Source organism: Lacerta agilis, chromosome 14, assembly GCF_009819535.1.
Source record: "Lacerta agilis isolate rLacAgi1 chromosome 14, rLacAgi1.pri, whole genome shotgun sequence".
Classification (NCBI taxonomy): domain Eukaryota; kingdom Metazoa; phylum Chordata; class Lepidosauria; order Squamata; family Lacertidae; genus Lacerta; species Lacerta agilis.
Genome location: NC_046325.1, coordinates 45398279 through 45421299, shown reverse-complemented (window position 1 = coordinate 45421299; position 23021 = coordinate 45398279). Strand labels below are relative to the sequence as shown.

Genomic DNA, 23021 nt, shown 5'->3' with positions numbered 1-23021 from the left:
CTAAGGGAGAGGGGGGGATCTAAAAGTTAGTGTCAGGTAAAGAATAAAAATTCATGATGAAACAAGCTTTAATCTGGAAAAGTGCAAAGGATTATGAGTGAATATTTATGAAACAGGAGGGAGAAATCTCCTTTACTACTAATTGTTAATCTCTCCTTTAGGGATTGGAAACCTCCAGTCTGCAGGCAAATCTTGGTGTACCACCTCCCAAAACCATGCCCACCTGTCAATCATCTGATCTCACTAAGTGACATCAGCTGATGGGTGGGGTTCAATCCTGCTGGGTCCTGCTTTGCCAGTAGACCCCTGCAGAGAACAAGATTGAACCCTCTGCTCATCAACTGATGAGCGGAAGGTTCAATCTTGCTGGGTGATACTTCAACAGCACATTTCCAGTAGAGAACAGGCTGGCAAAGTAGACCTCTCTGCCTGCCCTGCAGGTCAACTTTGGTAGGTAGGTGATACCACCCCCATACCAATCACCTGACATCATTGTCACATCAAATGACTGACAGGTGGGTGGTCCTGCCCATGTGTCAAAATTGGCCCTCGGAAGAAGGTCTGGTCCACCCTACTCTGATCATAGTTCTCAGTTCTCTTTAAGTTCAAAGCAAGATCCTCCACAGTTGCCTCATTTTTTTGTTCACTCAAAATTCAAGACAATTATTTCCGATATTATGAATAAAACGAGAAATGTTCATTTACATGAATTTTGTGTTCCATTTCTGTATTTTTAGATCTGCCTTTGTTAGATGTGATGGCAGAAAATGCCAGATGGAACTCTGAATTTTGCTCTAGAGTGATAATGCTTGAGACCTGCCTGAACGATGCCGAGTCTCACAAACACTGACCTTCAGCGAGGAGCGTCACAAATTCATGGGCTTGAGGGGGAACCGAAAGATCAGTGAGATAAATGATCTACTGCAATGCGTCACTGTCCACATGTCAGATCTTCACGAGCCAAACCCCTCTGTCTAGACCACAATGCTGCTGAGAAAGCCTGCACACAACAGTGAATCATTTTGAAACCCGGCAGCTTAACCTGAGCCAGTAAACAACAACAACACCAAACCACATGCTTCAAGGGGAAGATAAACCTTAACCATTTGTCGATATGACATGCAAAGCTTCTATATGAATGGCAATGAAGACCTTGACTATGATCACAACCCACCTGCTCCTACGGGGATTCAAGATGGCGCCATTTATTCTTTGCTTGTCTCTCCCCTTGCTTTCCACTTCCTTCTGCTTCACTATTATTGCTGCAACTATTTACATTTAGAGGCCCACGGTTTCTATGTATGTTGCTCTGTTCAGCGTCATAATAAAATTATTGCCCAGCTGTGGATATTGGAGGATGTTTGCTGATTAACCACCATCTAACACCCTTTCCTGAGCTGCTGGAAAATGTTGGCAATTCAAAGTATTTAATTTTGCTGGTTCAAAAGAATTCCTATAGATGAGTCACCTTGCTATGTATCCACACCAATAGTTGCAAACAGTGAGATATAGATCTGCATATATTTGATCGCACCATAAGCCCTGGGTGCTCTCTTGTCAAATGGAAACCAAAGTCTCCAGCAGTGTCCTTGCAACCTGTCGCCGCCAGTGGGAGCACAGAATATGAATATATAAAAGTGGTCTTTCTGCCATGTAGCCTTGTATCGAGGAGACATTTAAGAAATTCGTAGGCATTCATAGAAACATACATGTCCTTAAAGCAAGACATAGTCCTCAGCACCATATTGAATTTGATCTGCTTGGAGAAAATAACCAAAATAATATTTAACTTGCACATTTGTCTTATCAGAACATGTATTGCCGCTGGGGTGTTTTACAATGTTGAAGAGAGAAGGGAAATGCTTGTTTTCATCAATCCACAGCAGAGTCTTTTTTATATTTCCCCCTTCTGTTGCTAGGTTTCCTCTTAAATTACATCTGACCGCAAGGCAGCACACCAGCAAATGTACTGCTGTCTACATTCACGTCTTGTCTGTTCATTCAACACTATGGAAATCCACCTTTCAGTTCCCAGATGCCTACAAATGAGGCATTGCTGTGATCAGTGCTACTGTTGCCATTGTTAGTTATCTCTATCATCTTACTGTACTTATAACAATTATGTAAGATGGGTCAGTATTATTATTCCCAGTGAGAAAGTGTAGCCTACTTAAAAAAGGCCACCTAGCCTGTTCATGCCAAAGGCATCATGATTTCATCACTCAGTCTCTTAGTCGTAAAGCTACCCCAACTCTCCACACTTCCACACCCAGCCAGAAATCTGGGGGAACTTTGGAGTGGTCAAATTCTCCTCGCCATTTGGCAGAATGACACAAGACTAGCTTACCTAGTGGTTTTCATGCAGGTAAGCAGACAGGGTGTCCACATTAATCCAATGCCCAAAACTGAGGAATTACATCCAAAGGTGATGAGGGAATTCATATTTATATTTGGAAGAGTGCTGCATTCCAAGATATAAAGGCCTTCACAGTTTCCCCTCTATCTCTTTTTCTCCATTTGATGTTCATTTGATAGCTAGGTGCATTTTCAACTCTAAATGCTTGTTTACTATCAATAAGCAAGTAGAAAATTCTTTCCAGTAGCACCTTAGAGACCAACTGAGTTTGTTCTTGGTATGAGCTTTCGTGTGCATGCACACTTCTTCAGATACCAATGAAGGAAGCTCATACCAAGAACAAACTCAGTTGGTCTCTAAGGTGCTACTGGAAAGAATTTTCTATTTTGTTTCGACTATGGCAGACCAACACGGCTACCCACCTGTAATAAGCAAGTATTTAGACAAAACCACCCATACTTATAGACCACTATTACAAATGCAGCCCCCCAGCCATGTGTGATGGTCCACCAGGACTAAACCTCCTTGGTTTTGTTGCCTGCACGAGACTTCAAAAACAAGGAGACTGGCCAAGCAGTAGGCAGGACACAGCACATAGTTGACGGATTGCAGTTTAGTGAGTCACACAATGTGCAGCTTAGTCCTACAGAGACACCAAGTAAACTGAGACAAAGAACAGAAAAGAAAGGTGGTGGGAGGAACAATAGTTACGTTTTATAGCACCTTTGACTAAAACTCCTCTTGCTTTGGGCCTTGATATTTATTTCTATTCTCTATTAAAAACTTTGCTTAGGTCACTGAGATGCGCTACCTTGCAATTTCTTTGAATTAGACCTACATAATTTGTGACTGATCAAGCCATGCATTGAGACCTTCCAGGCACTTGACAACCCCTCCCTTCTGTCCTATTTTTGCACTCCCCCCCCCCCAAAGGCATCCACCCATAGATGGCTCATGGGCTGCGTGCATCTGATTTGGTGGATAACAAGCTGTGTAGTCCTGGTTAAAACATAAGGGCACTTTTTGTCTTGTATAGTCAGGAGTACAAAAGTATGGATTTTTGTACAGAATGTCAAAACAAAATCGAAAATTCTTTCTAGTAGCACCTTAGAGACCAACTGAGTTTGTTCCTGGTATGAGCTTTCGTGTGCATGCACACTTCTTCAGATACACTGAAACAGAAGTCACCAGATCCTTAAATATAGTGAGGGAGTGGGGAGGGGTATTGCTCAGAAGGGTGGTGGGAATGGGTGATCAGCTGATAGGTGTGGAAAACCTGTTGACGACTCTTAACGGCTGTAATTAGTCTTGCAGGGAAAGGCAAGTGGTAAGATGGCTAAAGATAGCTTTGTTATGTATAATGAGATAAGAATCCAATGTCTTTGTTCAGACCAGGTTTCTCCGTGGTTTTAAGTTTGGTGATTAGTTGTAATTCAGCCACTTCTCTTTCCAGTCTATTTCTGAAATTTCTTTGTATTAAGACAGCTACTTTGAGATCTTTTATAGAATGTCCTGGGAGATTGAAGTGTCCAAACCCTACGCCAAAGGATAAATGGACATAAATCTGATATCAGGAATCACAAGACAGAGAAACCAGTAGGAGAACACTTCAATCTCCCAGGACATTCTATAAAAGATCTCAAAGTAGCTGTCTTAATACAAAGAAATTTCAGAAATAGACTGGAAAGAGAAGTGGCTGAATTACAACTAATCACCAAACTTAAAACCACGGAGAAACCTGGTCTGAACAAAGACATTAGATTCTTATCTCATTATACATAACAAAGCTATCTTTAGCCATCTTACCACTTGCCTTTCCCTGCAAGACTAATTACAGCCGTTAAGAGTCGTCAACAGGTTTTCCACACCTATCAGCTGATCACCCATTCCCACCACCCTTCTGAGCAATACCCCTCCCCACTCCCTCACTATATTTAAGGATCTGGTGACTTCTGTTTCAGTGTATCTGAAGAAGTGTGCATGCACACGAAAGCTCATACCAGGAACAAACTCAGTTGGTCTCTAAGGTGCTACTAGAAAGAATTTTCGATTTTGTTTTGACTATGGCAGACCAACACGGCTACCCACCTGTAACTGTACAGAATGTGTTTTCCTAACTGTGCTTCAGGTGTAAGAAAGCGCATATCATGTTTTTGTCCAGTAAACAGCCTTTCCCTCCTCCTTTTTATTTTATTTTTTAAAAAACCATGTTGCAAAGTCATTAGCAACCAAATCCTTCAAGTGCTCAAAATAGTTACGCATACCTGATTGTGGGCTTTGTTTGGGGATTTTGGCATCTGCTGGAGGGCTGGAGGTGGGGCGCATACGCTGGCTGGCAGAGTTATGGATGCTACTGGGGATGGCTGCTGAGATGTTCTTACGAGGTTTATCCTGTAGCCACATTGGGGAAGCTTCAAAGGCTTGCATTCGTCGGGTGTGGCTGTTTGCATTGACCTTGAGATAGGCCTGGACTTTGTATTCCTGGAGGTCTCCATAATTGGCGTCGATCACTCTGCACTCATACAACCCTTCGTCCTTTTTCCTGACTTTGGAGATCTGCAGTTTGTGGGAGATGTCGTTCCCTTGTACTTTCACCGTCTGCAAAATTCCCAGAAACAACATATCACGTCAGACATTGCCACCAGCAGGTGTTCCAACCACCATCTAGAGAAGGAGCAGCTGCAGGACTGGTGATTCCCTTCCCTCTATCAGAAACAATGCTACTCTGGCTTCCAGTTGCCCCAGGACTGTAGAACTGAAGGGAAAGCAAACTCTGTCCCTCACCTATTGCCTAGAGAGCAGTGTTCCTCAACCTTGGGTCTCCAGATGTTTTTGGCCTACAACTCCCATCATCCATAGCTAGAAGGACCAGTGGTCATGGATGATGGGAGTTGTAGGCCAAAACATCTTGGGACCCAAAGTTGAGGAACATTGGCTTAGAGGACTAAGGGTTGTTGGGTTCTGCATGTGATGGAGTTGAGTAACTATTCTGCAGGGGACAGATTCTATTTTTTTTTTGGGGGGGGGGGGTTGAAGTACCTCTAGATACCTCAAGTACCTCTCCTCCCCAGGAGAATATTTGGAAAAATGGTCCCTCCCATTTCACCATCCATGCATGCTGGGTGCAACTCTAGATCTATTAGTATTTAATGTTATTTTATCATCATTGAGGGAAGCCATGGGCGTGCCCCTACACTTTCCAGTCCTCTCTTAACACATTGCTTCCTTCATCCATTAAAACGGGTTCTTTAATTCAACATTAAGTGAAACAGCATTAAAAAAAAATAATGTTCTAAGAATGCACAGAATTCACCCACAAAAATATTTGGCAGCCTCCCTCCCCCACTGTCTACAAATAGGTGTGAGTTTGTTGGTTGTCTTTATAGGGTAGTGTTGATATTTTCTGAACGTGTTGTAAACTGCCTTGAGGTGGGAGAGGTATATAAAATAAATGTAGAAAAAATATATAAACCCTTCTGACAATATAAAAATATTTTGTATTGATATAACATTTTCTTCGGTGTACAAAGCACTTCACATTTATTGCCTTTCCAGTTCTTTTATCAGTTTTGTGTAAAGTAGGCTGGCATCCTTATTATTCCCCCGTTGCAGATGGTGGGATGAGTTTTGTGATGTGAGACGATGGCTTTGGCCAAGACCACCTAGTGAGTTCATAATTAAAGCAAGATGCTAAGCAATATTGTATCTAAAAAAAGAGAGCACTAAGGGCATCCGCCCCAGACACAAACTGGACAGGGAGGGGGCCAAACAGGAACTAAAGGTCATGTAGTAATTAGGTAAGTTGTTAAAATAGTGGCTGACGTGTCAAAAATCAATTGCAGACCGAAAGTGGGCAGCAGCCAGGACAGAGTGGAGCCATTGCAATTTCTCATTTGCTCTGTACTTTCCAACTAGGACTCTGTATCACATTCAGCCATTGAAAATGGCTGGGGGCAGGGAGAGAAATTATACCTATCATTCTGTTAACTATCACTGATTGGATAGTGACGTCTGAGAGGCATTTTGCACAATAGCTTCCCAGCAGGAGGAGCTATTATGAGTTAGGACAACTCTGCATTTGAGCAAAAGGACCCTTAAATGCCCCAAACCAGTCTTAATAGCTCTCGCTATGATTATTTTGTTCAGTATGTCATATATCCATTTCCAGGCTGCACGACCAGTTATAGCATTGATTTGAACTTCACAATCCAGAACTCACACTCTTAACCTCTGAGCCCGGGGTGAGGGAGACCTATTGGGGTCCACATGTTAATGGTGGACTGGGCCAGAACTCCTCACTCGTCCATACAAATACATGCCCATTCACACTCTTCCATCAATGTGCTCTCTCTCACTCTTTTTCTCCCTCCCTCTCTCCCTCCCACCTCATCTCCATCCCCTTCTCTCTGCTTTCATCTTTCTCCCTTCCATCTTAGCATTTTTTTAAAGTCCAGAAAGGGGCCCCCATGCAACAATAAAGCTTTTCTGAAAGCTTCTCTTCTCACACAATGCGGCATTTTAGAAGCCTAATTGCAGTGCAAAAACAGTGCAGGAACTGGGTGCTCCAGACCGGGTAGGATGAACGTTCCCCACCTACTCTGGGAGGGATGTCAATGCTCAATGATATCTAGCTATGTGGAATTTGGGAGGACAGAGAACGTAACTCTCCAAAAAGGCTTTGGACCAGCAAAATCCATATAGATAATAGGGCTCTATTTCTAGTTTTATTTTGATAGCATAGCATTCATTCACCTCTTGCTCTTATCTTGTTTCCCTCTAGCCTTCCTTCACTCTAAACTCTATGCTTCTAATTAATGGCTTTTTTAAACAAATCAACGTTTCTCCAGACAGCTCCTTTCAAACATGCATTGGTCTCCTCCTTCCACTAAGCCTGATTTTAATTAGAAGGCTGCATTGGCCCACTTAGCCTCGAAACCAGATGTTCAAGGGCCACATTCTCTTCTGGGCAGCCTTCTGAGGGCCACATGACAGTGGTAGGTGGGGGCCAGAGGCAAATGTGTGCAAAATCACCTTTGCACTGTAGGCTGGCTTCTAGAAATGTTCTCACAAACCTCTCTGCCCTCCGTCCAGGTAAAAAAAGAGAGGCATTGCCAGAGCTTGCACTCGTGCAGGGTGAAGCGGGACCAGTGATGGCATGTGGCCTGGGAAAAGTAGGTGGGGCGTGGGGAGAATTTTGAATGCCAGATAAATAGGCCAAGAGGAATAAGATTGGCCCTCAAGCCTGAGGTTCAACACACCTGCTTTATTCCACCAATATCCTTTCTTTAAAGATAGCAACTGGTGCAACAAGGGACAGGGATCAGATTGGAACTATGCTGCTGGGAGAGGGGTTAATATTCCTTCTGTCGATCTTCCTGACTAAAACTGTTCTCCTGAAGCTACCAAGTGTTCCACGGGCAAATGATAATTTGGGAGGTAATTTTGATTATGAAAATGACACTGGGGGTGGGTGGGAAGTGAGCATCACCCACCACCACCACCCACGTCTTGATCTGATCCCCACTGGCTGATCTTAGGGGGTTTATTTGGGGTGGGAGGGATGACTCCTCCACCTCACAGCTCCCTCCTCTCACATCTGGTCCTAGTTCCCACTGATAGCTGTAAGGACGCTTAGTGGTTGCTCATGAGTAACAGTCCAAGGCAAAGAACTTCTAAAAAACTAAGTTCTTTATTGTGCAAGCTATATACAGCAAAGCAAAGTCTCAAACGTCCTCTCCCTACTCATCAGAGTCCAGGAATGAACTCTTTCGGTTTCCCTTCCAACAGAGCAGCCTCAGAAGCCTGAAACCCCTCCTTCTCCCCTCCTGTGACCGGCCACGTAGTGTGGGAACCTGACCTCTATTTCTGCTTTCCCTGTGGTGTTTCGGCTCTCCGGCCCCTTCTAAGCCTTTGCATCGCCTTTCTGTCTCCCCCTCTCCTTCCCCGCCTGAGGAATGTAAAGCATGCGAGCTCCCACTGGAAGAAGAGGGGAAGGGGGAGCTCATAAACAGCGGACGTGGGTCTCTGTACTCTAAAAGCTCCTGCGATGCTGACCGCAGTGAGGAGGGGGCTTTCCTGACAATAGCAGTGATAGTTAAGTTGTACACAACTGCCTTCTTCCATTGATCTCCTTGGGAGCATTAGGCCTAAGTAATGTGTTCGTTCTTGGAGTCTAATCCCACAATATCCTATGGCATACCCTCCAATATTTCTCTGATGAAAATAGGGACGTCCCATTCCATAATGATAATTTTACTATGTATACCCCACACATCTTACTGGGTTGCCCCAGCCAGTCTGGGCTACTTCCAACATATATAAAACCATAATAAAACATTAAACATTAAAAAGACTTCCCTATACAGGGTTGCCTTCAGACAGCTCGGGGGTCAGATAACTCCATACCCTCCAGCATTGCTCCAAAGAAAATATGGACATTCTAAGGATAAGTGGGACATTCCAGGATCAAATCAGAAACCTTTTCTAAATCAGGCTTTTCTAAATCAGGGGCGTCCCTGGAAAATAGGGACACTTGGAAGGTCTGGTATGGGACTTACACCTAGGCCAGCCTGCCTAGAACTGCAGTCTTAGTTACAACTAACTTTGCCAGATTGGTCCAAGAGTTCAATCAATGTTTAATACAGGATCCAATTTCCAGTGTGCCAGAGGAGTCATCTGCCCCTCAACAGCACTACACGGTTGTGGGTTCATCATCTGTCACTGGACCAAGTTGGTGGAATATGAGATCAGAACTGCTACTGAATTTCCCTTGCCTGAAGTGACATTTTGTTGTTTTGGTCAGGAGAACTCAGGATGAGTATGCAAAGAATTTTAAGGATGTGAAGGGAGCTTTGAGTGCATTATTTTCCCTGGGGGTGAGGGTTGGGGATATTGCACTTTTTCAATATCCCCATCCTTAAACATTTTGTTTCTGGTTTTAATTGCTTTAATTGCTAATCAAACTGCTGTGAGCCGTACTGAAAGCAATCAAAGTAGTATAGACATTAAAAGCTCATGTGACTAAGCAAAACACCCCCCAAAATAAAGCTGGGCCAAAAGTTCTTAGTGGAAAATGTGGGGCTGGGAGGAGGACTGGAAGAAGGTCAGTAGACAAGAGGAAACCCCCCTCCTCTGGCTCACCTTATTTCATAGTGCCAATAGTTCCATGCTTATCCTGACACAATTCTCTTTCTAAGGACACTTGCAATCATATAACATCATCCCATGGGGTTGGGGAGGGATGACGGTGACTGGCAGGCACTGAGAGGAATGTTGCCACTGGTGGAAAGGCCCAATTTTTGATCTCCTCATCTTAATCACTATTTCCCCCATTTCCCCACCCAAGAAGAGCGCAGCAAATTTTGGGGGCAGAGGCATTTCAACTCAATGCTACAAAAACTTGCAAGCATGAGATTGTCCAAACCGTGGGGGATAGGGATGTCAGGGTTAATAAGATGCTTGGCAGTCTGGGGTCTACTGGGTTGTAAATGTTTTGGTGGGTCTCAAGTTCTGTATGCTTCAATTAATACAAGAACATCTGGAATCTACTCCCTACCTCCATTATTCATTTTTTGTGTGTGCGTGTTTCCCACATAGTTCCTTGGCATTGTAGCACTTTGAAAACCACTCTCCTATATTTATTTAATTGCATTTCAGCTAAGTAATAAAATAATATTGAGGGAAAGAAAGAAAATCTAGGTCCTACATGTTCCTCAGTTCTTGGTATTAATGATTAAAGAAATACAAAGTATTCTGAAGGGCTTGTTTTTTTTGTCATGCTGTGCAAAAATTCCATTAAGGTTAATGAAAGTATGATGTGTGGTTCCGAAAACAAAAAAGGCTATTTTCTGTAGCAATTTTCTTTTAAAGTACCCATATTCATTTTTTTAAAACCCACAAAAAAAGGATTTCTTCTTCTTCGCCGTGTTGTGTGTCTATGCTTGGAGGGGGTTGGGGAATAATGAGATTTATCACATGACCAGAGTTATAGGCTCACTGCTTTTATCTTTTCTTACTATTTTGTATGTTGTAAGGGTTCTAGATCTGCACATTGTCAAACTGAACTTTTGATCCCATTTTGGAACCTGTGTGAAAGCAGAGAATTCCTTATGGGACAGAAAAGGTAAATAAAATAAAATAAAATAAAATAAAATATAAATGGGCACCTATGTGCACACTGCATTCTCCCTGTTATGCCCTTGTAATCTTGGAGATGGAGTGTGTTGGGACATAGAGGCTTCTGCATGGACTTCCATGCTTACCGGTTCAGGTTAGGACTTCTCCACTTCTCACACCAAGTGATGTCCCCAGGTATATGTGCAAGAGGGTCTACTGAATCCTGGGGGCATCCACAGAGCGGGTTCTCCCTCATAGAGAGCACGTGTTGCGGTGGGGGCCAGCAAGCCACCTCCATTGCTGTGGGCGTAATAGTATAGATGGCCACAGCTTCGATTGGGCCTGGGGGTGTTGTTAGGGAGATTCATATGTATCAAGTTTTGATGGACAGCCAGCAGCCTATATATGGGTCAGCTCTTTGAGTGACCTCCCTCTTGGCTGTTTGCTGCGGATCACCCTCCCTCCCTCCCTGTGTTTAGGCCTCTGCGCTGACTTTGCTATGCCTGTCATGGGGTCGTCTGCTGTTGGGGCAGGGGCCTGGTAGGAATTTTGCCAGTTGGCTGATTGGCTGTTGCCATCTGGTTTTTGCCTACTGCGTAACAACTAGTCACAACTTGTAAGGTTGGTGGTTAGACATTGGTCATTATCTGTGATTGGAGGGGCGGTAGTCTCTTCAAATGGTGGTGGTGTGCTGGGAATTCCGTTAAAGGAATCCAGGGGCTCATATGCTTTTGTCCGAAACCCCAGTAGGGGTCAGGGCCCACATGAGAGCCCCTGGGAACCACTGGGAAGAGGGAGAGTTCTGCCTACCAACCCCCATATCTCTCCCCAGATGGGATTTCCCACTGCTGACACGTGGTCAGCTCTGTCCCGTCGGACAGCTAGTCTGGACCAATGCCTACGCAACCACTCACATTGACTTTAATTTAATAAAGTTGTGGCCAAAATTCTGCCAAAAATCCCAAACAAAAATGATGTCTCATGTCTGAATTACTTGGGGGGTGGCGTTGGGGACCTCCACACGCAACTGCCCTAGGTATTACTTGCAGGTCTCCAGCATGTTTTAGGATCAATTATATCCTCTGTGCATGTCTGGCAGGACCCTGAATGGAGAGTTTCTTTATTTGTCTGGACTCTCCACAAAACCTCCAGCTCTGGTAGAGGCAAGGGCCAACCACAATTTGACTAACAACATCCATTAATGTTTTCTGTATACATGAGTATACATTCTCTATCCTAGTCTTCCTTCCTAAAGGGTGCCTGGGAATTTGCTACCAAGGAGTGTGGAATTTGCTACCAAGTGGAATTTCAGTGGAAATTCCAGTGGAATTTGCTACCAAGGAGTGTGGTGGAGTCTCCTTCTTTGGAGGTCTTTAAGCAGAGGCTTGACATTCATCTGTCAGTAATGCTTTGATGGTGTTTCCTGCTTGGCAGGGGGTTGGACTGGATGGCCCTTGTGGTCTCTTCCAACTCTATGATTCTATGATTCTATGATTCTATGGCTAACAACATAAAATATAATGAAAATCCAATTTCCAGCAATTAAAATGACAGGTTTTTTTTTGTGTTTTGTTTTTTACAAAGCTACACGGCCTCAAAGCAACCTAGCCCCTTCCAAAGACCCGAACAAATTAAAAGGTTCTTCAAATTCTGCCTCAGCAGGGCCAGGGACATGAACCAGCTGATCTGCACAAAAGAGTTCCATAGGCTTTGATAATGTCCGTGCCTTTTGGGGAAAACTGCAGAAAATAAATCCCATTCACTAGTCCAGGGCTCATGCATTTTGGGATGGTGGCTAATGAAAGACAGCACAGTAAATGGAAAGTAATTGAAAATCCAGCAACAATCTATATTTTGTAATCCACTTACGCTTATCTTTGTTCCATCGTTGTCCAAATCTCTCTCCACCTGTGGGGGAATGGATAACTGTTTTTGCATACTGCAGGAGAGGAACCTCCGCCATTAAAGGTTAAATCACTTCTTCCCTTCCTTTCCTTGCATGGGGTTTCCCACAGCCTCTGCCTGGTCCCACCCTAATTTCCGCCCAGCTCTATAATAAGCCATGACAACCAGAGCTCCAGCATAGTTTGGTTCGAGAGGGTTTACTGGTGGAAGACGGATGTTCACTCAAAGGCAGTTGAATTGGCTGCACAGCTGTGAAATAGATCATATCAACAAAAATAGGCAAGTATTGAGTAGTTTCCTAATGAAGTCATTGAAGGAGGGTCCCTAACTGTATTGTGATTGAACGTGGCTTAAAATGTCTCTATCGTACCTCCTTCAGCTTCTTTGGCCTATGTGCCACAAAAAGTGGTGGTAGCCATTGACTTAAGGGGAGTTAAGCCAAAGGAACGGACTAACAGGTGCTAATGCTAATAATCAGGTGTAAACTCCATGTTCAGAGGCCTTGTGCTGCTGAATATCAGGTGGTGGTGATGACGGAGAATAAGGAAGGTTTTGCCTTCATGCTTTTGAACTTCCCTGAGGCCTCTGGTTTGTCATTGTTGGAATCAGGATGCTAGCTGGATTAGATGGCCTGAATCCATGAGGCCTCCTGCAGTTCATAATTAATTGATTCAGGATGTAAATTTGCTGAACTTGTACTACACTAATGCATTAGAAACTGGATGCCGTGTCCCTAAATTCTTCTACAACCCAGAATGCCAAAGCAATTCTGCATCTGAATAGAAAATGCTTTATTATAAACATCCAAAGCCTCGTCACTCATGGCAGCTTAGTTAGAAGTGAGAAACTGTCTGTAAAAGGTGGTTCCCTAAGGTTCCGGAATATGTAGGCAAGCTTTCAGAAGGTCTGAAGCCTCAGGAGCAAGGGAGCTAAACCATCCCTGAGTTTTTCAGACCAAGCATATGGAAAGTCCAAATCCTGAAGGACAGGGGTCCCCAAACTAAGGTCCGGGGGCCAGATGCAGCCCAATCGCCTTCTAAATGCGGCCCATGGACAGTCCGGGAATCAGCATGTTTTTACATGAGTAGAATGTGTCCTTTTATTTAAAATGCATCTCTGGGTTATTTGTGGGGCATAGGAATTCGTTCATATTTTTTTTTCAAAATATACTCCGGCCCCCCACAAGATCTGAGGGACAGTGGACCGGCCCCCTGCTGAAAAATTTTGCTGACCCCTGCTGAAGGACCTAGACTTTCAGTCAACCCCATATTGAGTACATTCAGTTAGCCTTCCTTCGCCAGCCTTTGATATATTTTTTAGATCATACCAAGGCCAAAAAGGTTACTTCCAAAAGCCTATTTAATGCAAATGAGATGCTTTGATTGCTAGAACTCTCACAAAAACAAAGAATGTGGCACAATATTTTATATGAAACATACAATTTCCCTCTCCTCTGAACATTTCTGCCCAAAGGCTCTGTTTTCAATGCAAATAAGATGCCCGGCTGCATTTCCATTAGTTTTTAAATTATTAATTCCATTATATAATTTAACCAGTTGAGAAACATGATGGGCAGATAGTAAAATAAATAAATAGAGAGGAGGGCTCTGCCACTGCTCAAGTCTTCCTTGACTACCCACCAGACCATCTAGCCCAGGCTTCCTCACCCTCGGCCCTCCAGATGTTTTTGGCCTACAACTCCCATGATCCCTAGCTAGCAGAACCAGTGGCCAGGGATGTTGGGAATTGTAGTCTCAAAACACCTGGAGGGCCAAGGTTAAGGAAGCCTGATCTAGCCTCTGTAGAAGGCTCCCCCAATAGAATGTAGAGCCATGAGAGCTCAAAGCAGCAGCCATAGCAGAAATGTAAATCCTACTTCTGTTCCTTGCATAGGTAAAAGCTCCACACAGGGGGTGTTGGGGTGAGAGAAAGAGAGGGAGGGGGACATTGCATGAGGAACCAGATGTCTGTGTTTGAGGGAGGTAGATTTGGGCAGGGGGAACAGAGATCAAGAACAGTGACTAAAATATCCCTGAATATATGAGTTCTTGTCATAGATCAGCTGCGACAGAGAATTATCTGTCATCCTGTAAGGCAATTAAGATAATTATCTAATTCTCAGCACACTGGAATGGGCTAAATTAAGCTGATCACAAGTTTGCAATCATCAGAATTGTGGGAACAGCTCGCTGGGAAGGAAAAAATAGGCTCATGCTTATGGATTAACCAGGGAACAGTTTGGATTTGATATCCCGCTTTTCACTACCCGAAGGAGTCTCAAAGCGGCTAACATTCTCCTTTCCCTTCCCCACAACAAACACTCTGCGAGGTGGGTGGGGCCGAGAGACTTCAAAGAAGTGTGACTAGCCCAAGGTCACCCAGCAGCTGCATGTGGAGGAGTGGAGACACGAACCCGGTTCCCCAGATTACGAGTCTACTGCTCTTAACCACTACACCACACTGGAGCTTGTGAGTTGCAAAGTTCATTTGGGGTACACACCAATCACCAATTTAAAATGGGCATGATAGCTGAACAGGCTATGTGTGGATTTTTTTTATGTTTGGGTTTCCCCACTTCTTGATCTGTTTCAGTCTGAGGACCATGGGGTAAGACTGAACTTGTCCATAGCTTGCGAGTTTTCTGATGACTAATTGCTGTTGAAATACAGTACTACTTAAATAAATGGATTCTTCCTTGGAGAACACTCACATGCTCAGCCTGCCACCTATAGGCAAAACGGTATTCCTTCTTGTCACATTTAGCCACTGTGCCACATAGTTTGGATGGAGGCTTATCCCTTCACATTGGGCTGTATTTAATGCCTATCGTTGTAGGCAGCCTCAGAAGATTGAGGTGCCACATAACAGATTTATATGTTTGCTTGTCTTCCATGGAAAATTAACATGAATTCTAAGGCAGTCTGGATACTTCAAATGAATTTTTCAAATGAAAACTTTTTGGGGAGGAGACAGGCTGGAAGGAAACGGAATGATAGAGATGAGGCAGATTTCTCCCCCTGTCTCAGGAATGAAAACAAGCATCATCTGAAGTCACTGAGTCAAAGGAGGCCTGTTTGATTTCTAGAAATCCTGTCTACAATAGGTTCCTGCGGTGTGTTAGTATCATGTGCTCCATGTGTTTATCAATCTGGAGGCAATGAAAATCCCCGAAGGGATAGAATGATAGCAAGCAGACTTCTTATTGGGAGGAAATGAAGTCTTTGCAACAGCCTGGGTTGCAAATTCAATCCATTGCTATGATATCTATACTGTGCCTTGTCACTGATGAGAAAAAAGAGAAACGAAAAAGGAAGGAAGAATGCATTATCATGCATATGAATTTATCAACTACCAAAAACCAATTGGAAGGGTTCAAGGTTTTATCCCCTAGTGGTGGCTATTTCTCAATGGATTTCTACCGTTGTAAGATATATTAAGCCCTGGGGGCAGGACTTTCCTTGTTCCCCTGGTCCCCATTTTTTCTCCGCTTTTGGGGAGTGGTTGACTTGCATAGGATTTCAGGGGCAGCAAATTGATACCTGAGTGCCCTCACCTCTGTTCCAGGGTCTTGGTCCTCAGCTGCCCGTAGAAACCACCACTGGATTTCCAGGTACACTGAGGCAGAGCCACTCTGGAATGCACAAGACATCTCCACATTCTGCCCCTCAGTAGTTGTGACATTTTGAGGGAATTCAGTAAATTTGGCTGCAAAAGAAAAGCATATCTTATTGGGATTCCTCTCCCTCAATTTTTCACTGCCTCTCTTTCCTTCCCCCCGCCCCCTTAAATTTACTTGCCTTCACTTGCAATCTGATGCCCGCTTACTTGGGAGTAAATTCCATTTAATGCACCAGGGCTTATTTACAAGTAAATATGCAGAGGCTTAGGCAGCTGCTTTCTAAGCCAAGTCTATATTCTGAGTTCAGTGGAGCTTACTCACAAGTAAGTATGCAAAGGACTGCAGACCTGTCTCCCTCTCCCTGCTCCTCCTTTTTCTGATTCTAATTTTCATTCCTCCTTGCATCCCCATGTTTTTTCTTACTTCTCAGACCCTTTCCTCCCCCTCCACCCCTTTATCCCTTACAAACATGTATAAATTGTTTAGTAAGCCTATTTTGCTAATGGAGAAACTGAACACCCTTACCAGCATCTCACTGGAGTTTGCAAAGTTACAAATAATTACATGCAAATATTCCTAGGAAGGCAGTATTTCAGCATTCTAGCTTAGGGATCCAGGGCAAAACCATTTGGAAAATAAGCTCAGATGATTTATTGTATTCTATAGATGACATTATACCATATTAATTATTAAATACATTGTAGACTACTGGAAGGGGGTCCTGTTTGTTTGTTGCATTATGTCTTAATATTTCCAAGAAGTAGCTTGTCATGTGGTTATTTATTCTCAATTTCATTTTCTTGTTTTGCTTGCAGTGTCAAGCCAAGAAAGGACTTGCATCACGTTTAAGTTTAGGAGATTCACAAACAAGAAATACTTTGCCTCTGGCACTTCAGTATGGCTACCCTTTCCAGTTCCCTATAGTAGAAGACATGCATCTTGACAGTCCATTTCAGGATGCCAGCATATATCTTAGTAGAAGTCATAATCATCACAACCTTCTTGATACACTTTCTGTTCATATACAGGGCTTTTAAGAATGTGATCCATTCAATCAGCTGTGTGAAACCCTCACTGACAGGATAGACAAAATATTATTAATTATTATTATTATTATTATTATTATTATTAACAACTAACAAGAAATACTTTCAGTTTCCAGAAAGAGTTGAAAGGGCAAGAATTTACCAGTTTGCCCACTTCTTTCAATTCTATGACGTTACAGGTTGGTAGGGGGTAGACCGAAAAGACTGCAAAAAAAATAATCCATGCATATGTGCTAGGTTACACCCCGGGACTCAGCAGTGCAATATGAGAAAAAAAGCTGCGTTTGCTTTTTAAGTACTTAAATTCCAAGTAGGCATATGTGAAAATAAGCCAAACACCACCAATCTCTATGTGTGTTTTCTACAGCGTTTCCTTCCGCTCCTCCGCCAGCACTGTATCGCTGCTAGTGATATCTATTCCCCTCATCAGCAGGGAAAGAGATCATATTTCTGCATTCTCAGTCTGTTTCAACCAGCCCTCTTTCCAGAGTTAAAACAAACAAAGCGGCGGAGAACTGCACGGTTTGTGGGTGCAGCGTTCGGCATGGATGCGATCTATCCATGGTGCTGAAATGATCACTGCAGCCCTCAAAGTCTCCAGCAACTGGATGGGCTTCTGCAGAGCAGGGGCTACTTGAAATGCAAGAGGCGCCTTTGACAGGGTGATGGGGAGGGGGGGGGTGCTTTGTAGAAACACATACTTGAAGACGGAAAGCAAGGTTTAAGAATACGGACCAAAGGGCTCCTGAAAAATTGGGGGGGGGGGGACGACACAACGCTATGAAAACACTGCACTATTCAAAGCAGACAAGCACGTCCCTTTTTCACAGGCGCTGTGTCTGTATGAATCCTGAAAACAAGAGTTGGAAGATACACAGTGGCAATGATATATCCCCCCCCCCACCTCCCACCCCACCAACCGCTCACGCACAAACATTGCATCTTCTCAGCCGGGCTATGTTATGCTCATGTTGGCAGGAGATGGGTTTCATATTCACTTCGGGTGAACTTTTTTCCCCCCTCCAATGGGGCGAGAATAAGGCTAAGGCAAAAAAGATAGCACGACGTTTCCATTCCACATGGCTTCCCCCCCACCCCTCCACAAAGATCGCTCTGTCCTGCCCACCACAGACCCTCCGGCTGCAATTTTTGGCCACACAAAAAAACAAGGCAGCTCTTACCTTGGGAAGAAAGTCCTTGCTGAATATATAATACCGACAAGGAAAGGAATCCAACATAAGCCCAAAAGATCCCCATTATTCCAGAGCGAGAGGGAAGGGGGGGTCACATCGGGGTAATGCCAAGAAGACGCCCGTTCCCTCAAGGCAAGGCAGGGCAAAGGGTTTTTACAAGGCTATTGGGCGCTGGAGCCCCAGTTGCACCGCTGCCAGCATTCTCCTGGCAAGGCGGAAGGGGGGGGGACAAGATCGGCTTCCGACGGAGGAGGAGAGGCTGGGGGTTCTCGGGTGTCTGGAGTCCGGATCCAGCCCTCCCCGTGGTTGGAGAGTGGGTGCTTCCCGGGCGTCTTCCTTCCTTGCTACCTGGCAGCTCCGTCAGCCCCTGCTGCTCAGGACTGCGTGTTGAGCGCCCTCCCTAAACATTCAGCCTGCTTGAAAAGTAGGGAGGGAGAAAGGAGCTTAACTGCGCTTCCAGCACTTCAACTCGCCCCCCCCCTCCCGTTCTCCTCTTCCTGGGAAAGGCTGCTGCGTTTAACGGTGGCTCCTCGGTGGCTTCCCTCGCCCGCTGTCCACGGTGCTGAAAGACGCACGAGAGGGAAGCGACTAATGGAGATGATCACGGAGGGCAGCAGCTTTCATTGAGCTGATGGGGGGAATCTTCCGCCTCCCATCTCAGACTGAGAGGTCAATGCGGTGGTTTCTCTCTCTCTCTCTCTCTCTCTCTCTCTCTCTCTCTCTCTCTCTCTCTCTCTCTCTCTCTCTCTCCACCCCGACATCTCTCTCAGGCACACATACACACCCACCCAAGGGGAAATATTTAAGAATGAGCGAAGCTTATTTCCTCTCCCCCTTTGGTATTGTGAATCTGTAAGCCTCAGATTTTTGAAAGGTTTGCTGTATATGCAGTCAATGTTGTTTGTTACATGGGTTCCTCATAGTCGCTTCCCACTGTATACCTGCTGAAGACCAGACACCTGAATTCTAGAATAAATGCTTTAGAGTACACACACACACACGGTTTTAGGTGCACAACAGCTAAGGTTAGAATCCAGTAATCTCTACATAGATGCCAAAGTTTAATTGGTAGGTAGAATTCAGCAGATCACATCCCTGGACACTGTTTCTAGACCAATGCTGTATCCTAAAATTTAAGGTAAGGGTAAAAAGAACATCTGAGATTGTTCCCAGTATCTCCCTTCACCTTTAAACAACTTCAAGCAACCTTTGAATCCAAGGCATTTCCAGGCAGACTTGAGTACCATCATCTCTTCTCAAATTTAAATCCCCACAAATGGATGCACTTTGATTCAGAGAGGAGGGAAAGGGGAGAGACGTTTGGACTACCCTGTGACTATGCTAATTGTGACTCAAAAAGCTGGTTAAAGTGTGTGTTGAACGGTAACTAGCTTATTTCATCTGGTTTTACATATTTATATTTTCCCCAATGTGGTTAAGAAAAAAATAATTTATAGCGTCAATGTGATTTACTGATTTGTAATTTGTAAGTGCAGAGGAAGCCTTAGGGACAAGTTCATGGGTGAGATTCATTACGCTGTTAAATCAAACTTCTTTTTAATTTATAAGTGTATTTTTTATCACTTAGCAATAGCAATACTGACAAACAATAATACATACACAAGCTCTCCTTATTCCTGACCCCCAGCTTAAGAAGGTTGCCATAACTAGGAACTAGCTGAGGCTCTCCCTTCACATTAGAGGTGGTAAAATGGCCATCTGCATGTATTTGAAGGGCTGCACATAGATGAAGGTTAACAATTATTTCCTGCTGCTCCAGGTGAGTCTTGGGTCCCCAGATGTTGTTGGACTATAATTCCCATCATGCCCAGCCAGCATAACCAGACAGGGATGATAGGGATTGCAGTCCATCAACATTGGTTGACCCATGATTGGCAAAGGGTAGGATAGAACAGACAAGTTCAAATGACAATTGTAGCCAAAGTGGCCTATGAAATAGGAGTCCATGCCACCTGGACAGGAGGACAATGGTTTGGCTATGGAATCAATTCTGGCTCATGGTACTGACTTCTCCTTCACTGCTTCTTCTCCGGTGCTGTGCTGAAGTGTATTTCTCAGCTCAGTAGATGAGAGTAAAAACCACCCTATGGCATGAAGCCAGTATGGCGTAGTGGTTCAAGTATTGGACTAGGACCTGGCAGGCAAGGGTTCAAATCCCTTTAAGCCACAAAGCTCTCTGGGTTACCTTGGGCCCATCACCCACTTTCAGCTTAACATATCCTCATGGGATTGTTGTGAGGATAAATGTTAGGATAAACAGAATAAAAAATTCTTTCCAGTAGCACCTTAGAGACCAACTAAGTTTGTTCTTGGTATGAGCTTTTCGTCTGCATGCACACGAAAGCTCATACCAAGAACAAACTTAGTTGGTCTCTAAGGTGCTACTGGAAAGAATTTTTTATTCTGTTTTGACTATGGCAGACCAACACGGCTACCCACCTGTTAGGATAAACCTTGAGCTCCTACTGCTACAGAAGGCAGGTATAGAATATAATGGACTAAAGATATTGGTGGGTAAATTTTTGTTGAACTTGAAGAAAAATGTATTGATGGGTAAAAGCAGTTCTGCAATAGGAGCTATAACTGAGGGAAGTGGCAGGCTCGTTCGTTCACTGGAGGTGTTCAAGAAGAGGTTGCACAACCATGTGTATTGGAGATGCTTCTTTATCTATGGATTTTCTGCACTGAGCAACCAGTTGAACAAATAATAATTCTAATAACTGTAGAATTATTATTTTCAGAGTAATTACATTAAAGCTACTGCTCTCTATTCTTTCCAAGAGGGTAAATCTTAACCATCACATAATCAGCATAATCACACAATCAGCATTGTGACCTGTGTTTTCTTAACCATTCAGCTGCATCAGTAATAACCCATCACACGTAACAACAGTGTTTGAATTATGATTGGGGGTGGGGGAGATGGAGGGATTAATGAATCCACAAAAATCTAAAATGCATGCCCAATTTAGCCCTGCTCCTCATAAGCTACTCTCCTATCCTGCTTAACCTACTGGTTAAGAGTAAAGGGTGGCGTGGAGGGAGGGGGTTGCAATTTGAGCACTATTATAATGAGGTCAATGAGATATTGAGAACAATTTGTATTTTTTTTTCTACTAAGCTTGCTGTGTCTTCTGATACAATGCCTTTTTTTTGCCTACGCAGTGATAAAGCCAACTGCTGACTACAGTTTCCTATTCAGTTACCTGGTTGCAAAGCAAAGCACATTTCCAAAGCAGATGGTATGCGGGGGCTGGGGGAGGACCCCGTGCTTTACTTGAGGTCTACACAACTTGTGACCTACTAGCCTGAACTCAGCTCACCAGCTGTTTGGTCATCTATAAGACTATACAACCAAACAAGAGGGATGTCCAGCACATAATACGCCACAATGCATGGCCTTCGTTTGACTGAGTAAGTCACTAGTCAAACAGGCCTGGCGTTTTAGAATAGGAGCAAGGAACCTTTATGGTCCAGTGGGCCAAATTTTTATATCTTCCCACTCCACAGGACAATTGCTCAGGTCAATTTGGCCACCTGCATGTTAAAAATCTGATGTCATAATGACATCAGGTGATTGGCAGGAAGGTGGCCCTACCCATCTGTCAAAGATGCACTGGTTCACCACAAGGAACTAGAATGCAGAGCTCAAGTGAACAGGATGGAACCCGCCCATGAGCTGTTCAATTCTGCAGGGATCAGCTGTGTGTGCTAGTTTCCTGTGGGGAATTAGTATGTGCAGCCAAACCATTCAGGATTGAACACGCCTTTTCAGGTCTTGCACCCACCCATTGAGTTGATAGCACCTGATTGGCAAGTAGGCATGATATTTTTTAAAAAATGGCCTCAAGGGCCTAACTGGAATTTCTGGTAAGCCAGGACTGGCCCACTGACTGGAGGTTCCCCACGCATGTGTTAGAACAGTAAGCAGTGGTATCGTGGCAAATTTTGACAATCCTCTATATTCACTCCCTCAAGAAGGCTGCCATGTTGCTCCACATGCTCCCAAGCAGCAGCAGTCCATAGCACAAAACCTCATTTATTGTGGCCAGCTGACAGTCACAGTATGCCAGAATTTGGGTGGGTAGATCTGGGTTCACATCCCTGATCAGCCATGTGGCAAGATGGCAGTCCTTGACACCTGTCTGTCTCGAGATACAATGGAAGACTGTGTTATCGGTGGTAGAGTCAAACCACTGGAGAGTAACAGTGCCTACCAATAAAGGAGAGACATCTTTTGTAGCAGCTGGGGCAGATGAAGGCATCCAGTTGTGCTGCTGCAGATGCAACCTGGTGTTTCTTCCCTCCGCACTCCTTCCAGCAGTCATTCCTCCTCTGGTCACTGATGTGGATGCACAACCTGACTGTCTGTCTCCAGGCCTGGTCATCTACACGACACGGTTAATATTGCCAGCCTTCACATTTTGTTTGCAGACATCTTTGTGATGCAGAGCTGGTGTCTGAAGCCAGCTCTTTGGGGATCCTGCCATCTTCCATTCTGTGTACATGACCAAGCCAGTAAGCTCCACTGAACTCACTTGTGCTTAGGCAGAGGTTCACACCCTCTAAAATGTGTGGAATGTGATTAGTAGTTAAAGCACTCACCACTCAACCTGAAAGGCTGGGCATAGAAACTTACAACACTAGCATACACCAGTATGAGTTTGTTCAGGGCTGTCTTAAGCATATCCGGCACCGTGGTTCAAAGATTCCCCCCCCCCCGTTTCCCAGAGTTGCTGACCTTTTTACAGTGCTGTCGGCAGTTT

At 44.2% G+C, this 23021-nt stretch overlaps 1 protein-coding gene across 4 annotated transcripts in view; it reads right to left on the bottom strand.

Moving 5' to 3' along the window:
* Positions 1–18924, bottom strand: part of VSTM2A (V-set and transmembrane domain containing 2A) — a 41458-nt gene extending 22534 nt beyond the window's left edge. For 3 of the 4 annotated variants that reach the window (XM_033170322.1, XM_033170320.1, XM_033170321.1), the window contains exons 1-4: positions 18223–18924; positions 15930–16081; positions 12341–12379; positions 4621–4954 (exon numbers count right to left, since the gene is read on the bottom strand). In XM_033170322.1, the coding sequence (XP_033026213.1) occupies positions 4621–4954; positions 12341–12379; positions 15930–16081; positions 18223–18298 (601 nt within the window). In that variant the 5' untranslated portion in view covers positions 18299–18924. The remainder of the gene's footprint in view (positions 1–4620; positions 4955–12340; positions 12380–15929; positions 16082–18222) is intronic. The other variant, XM_033170319.1, reaches the window with a different exon arrangement.
* Positions 18925–23021: the final 4097 nt, after the last annotated feature.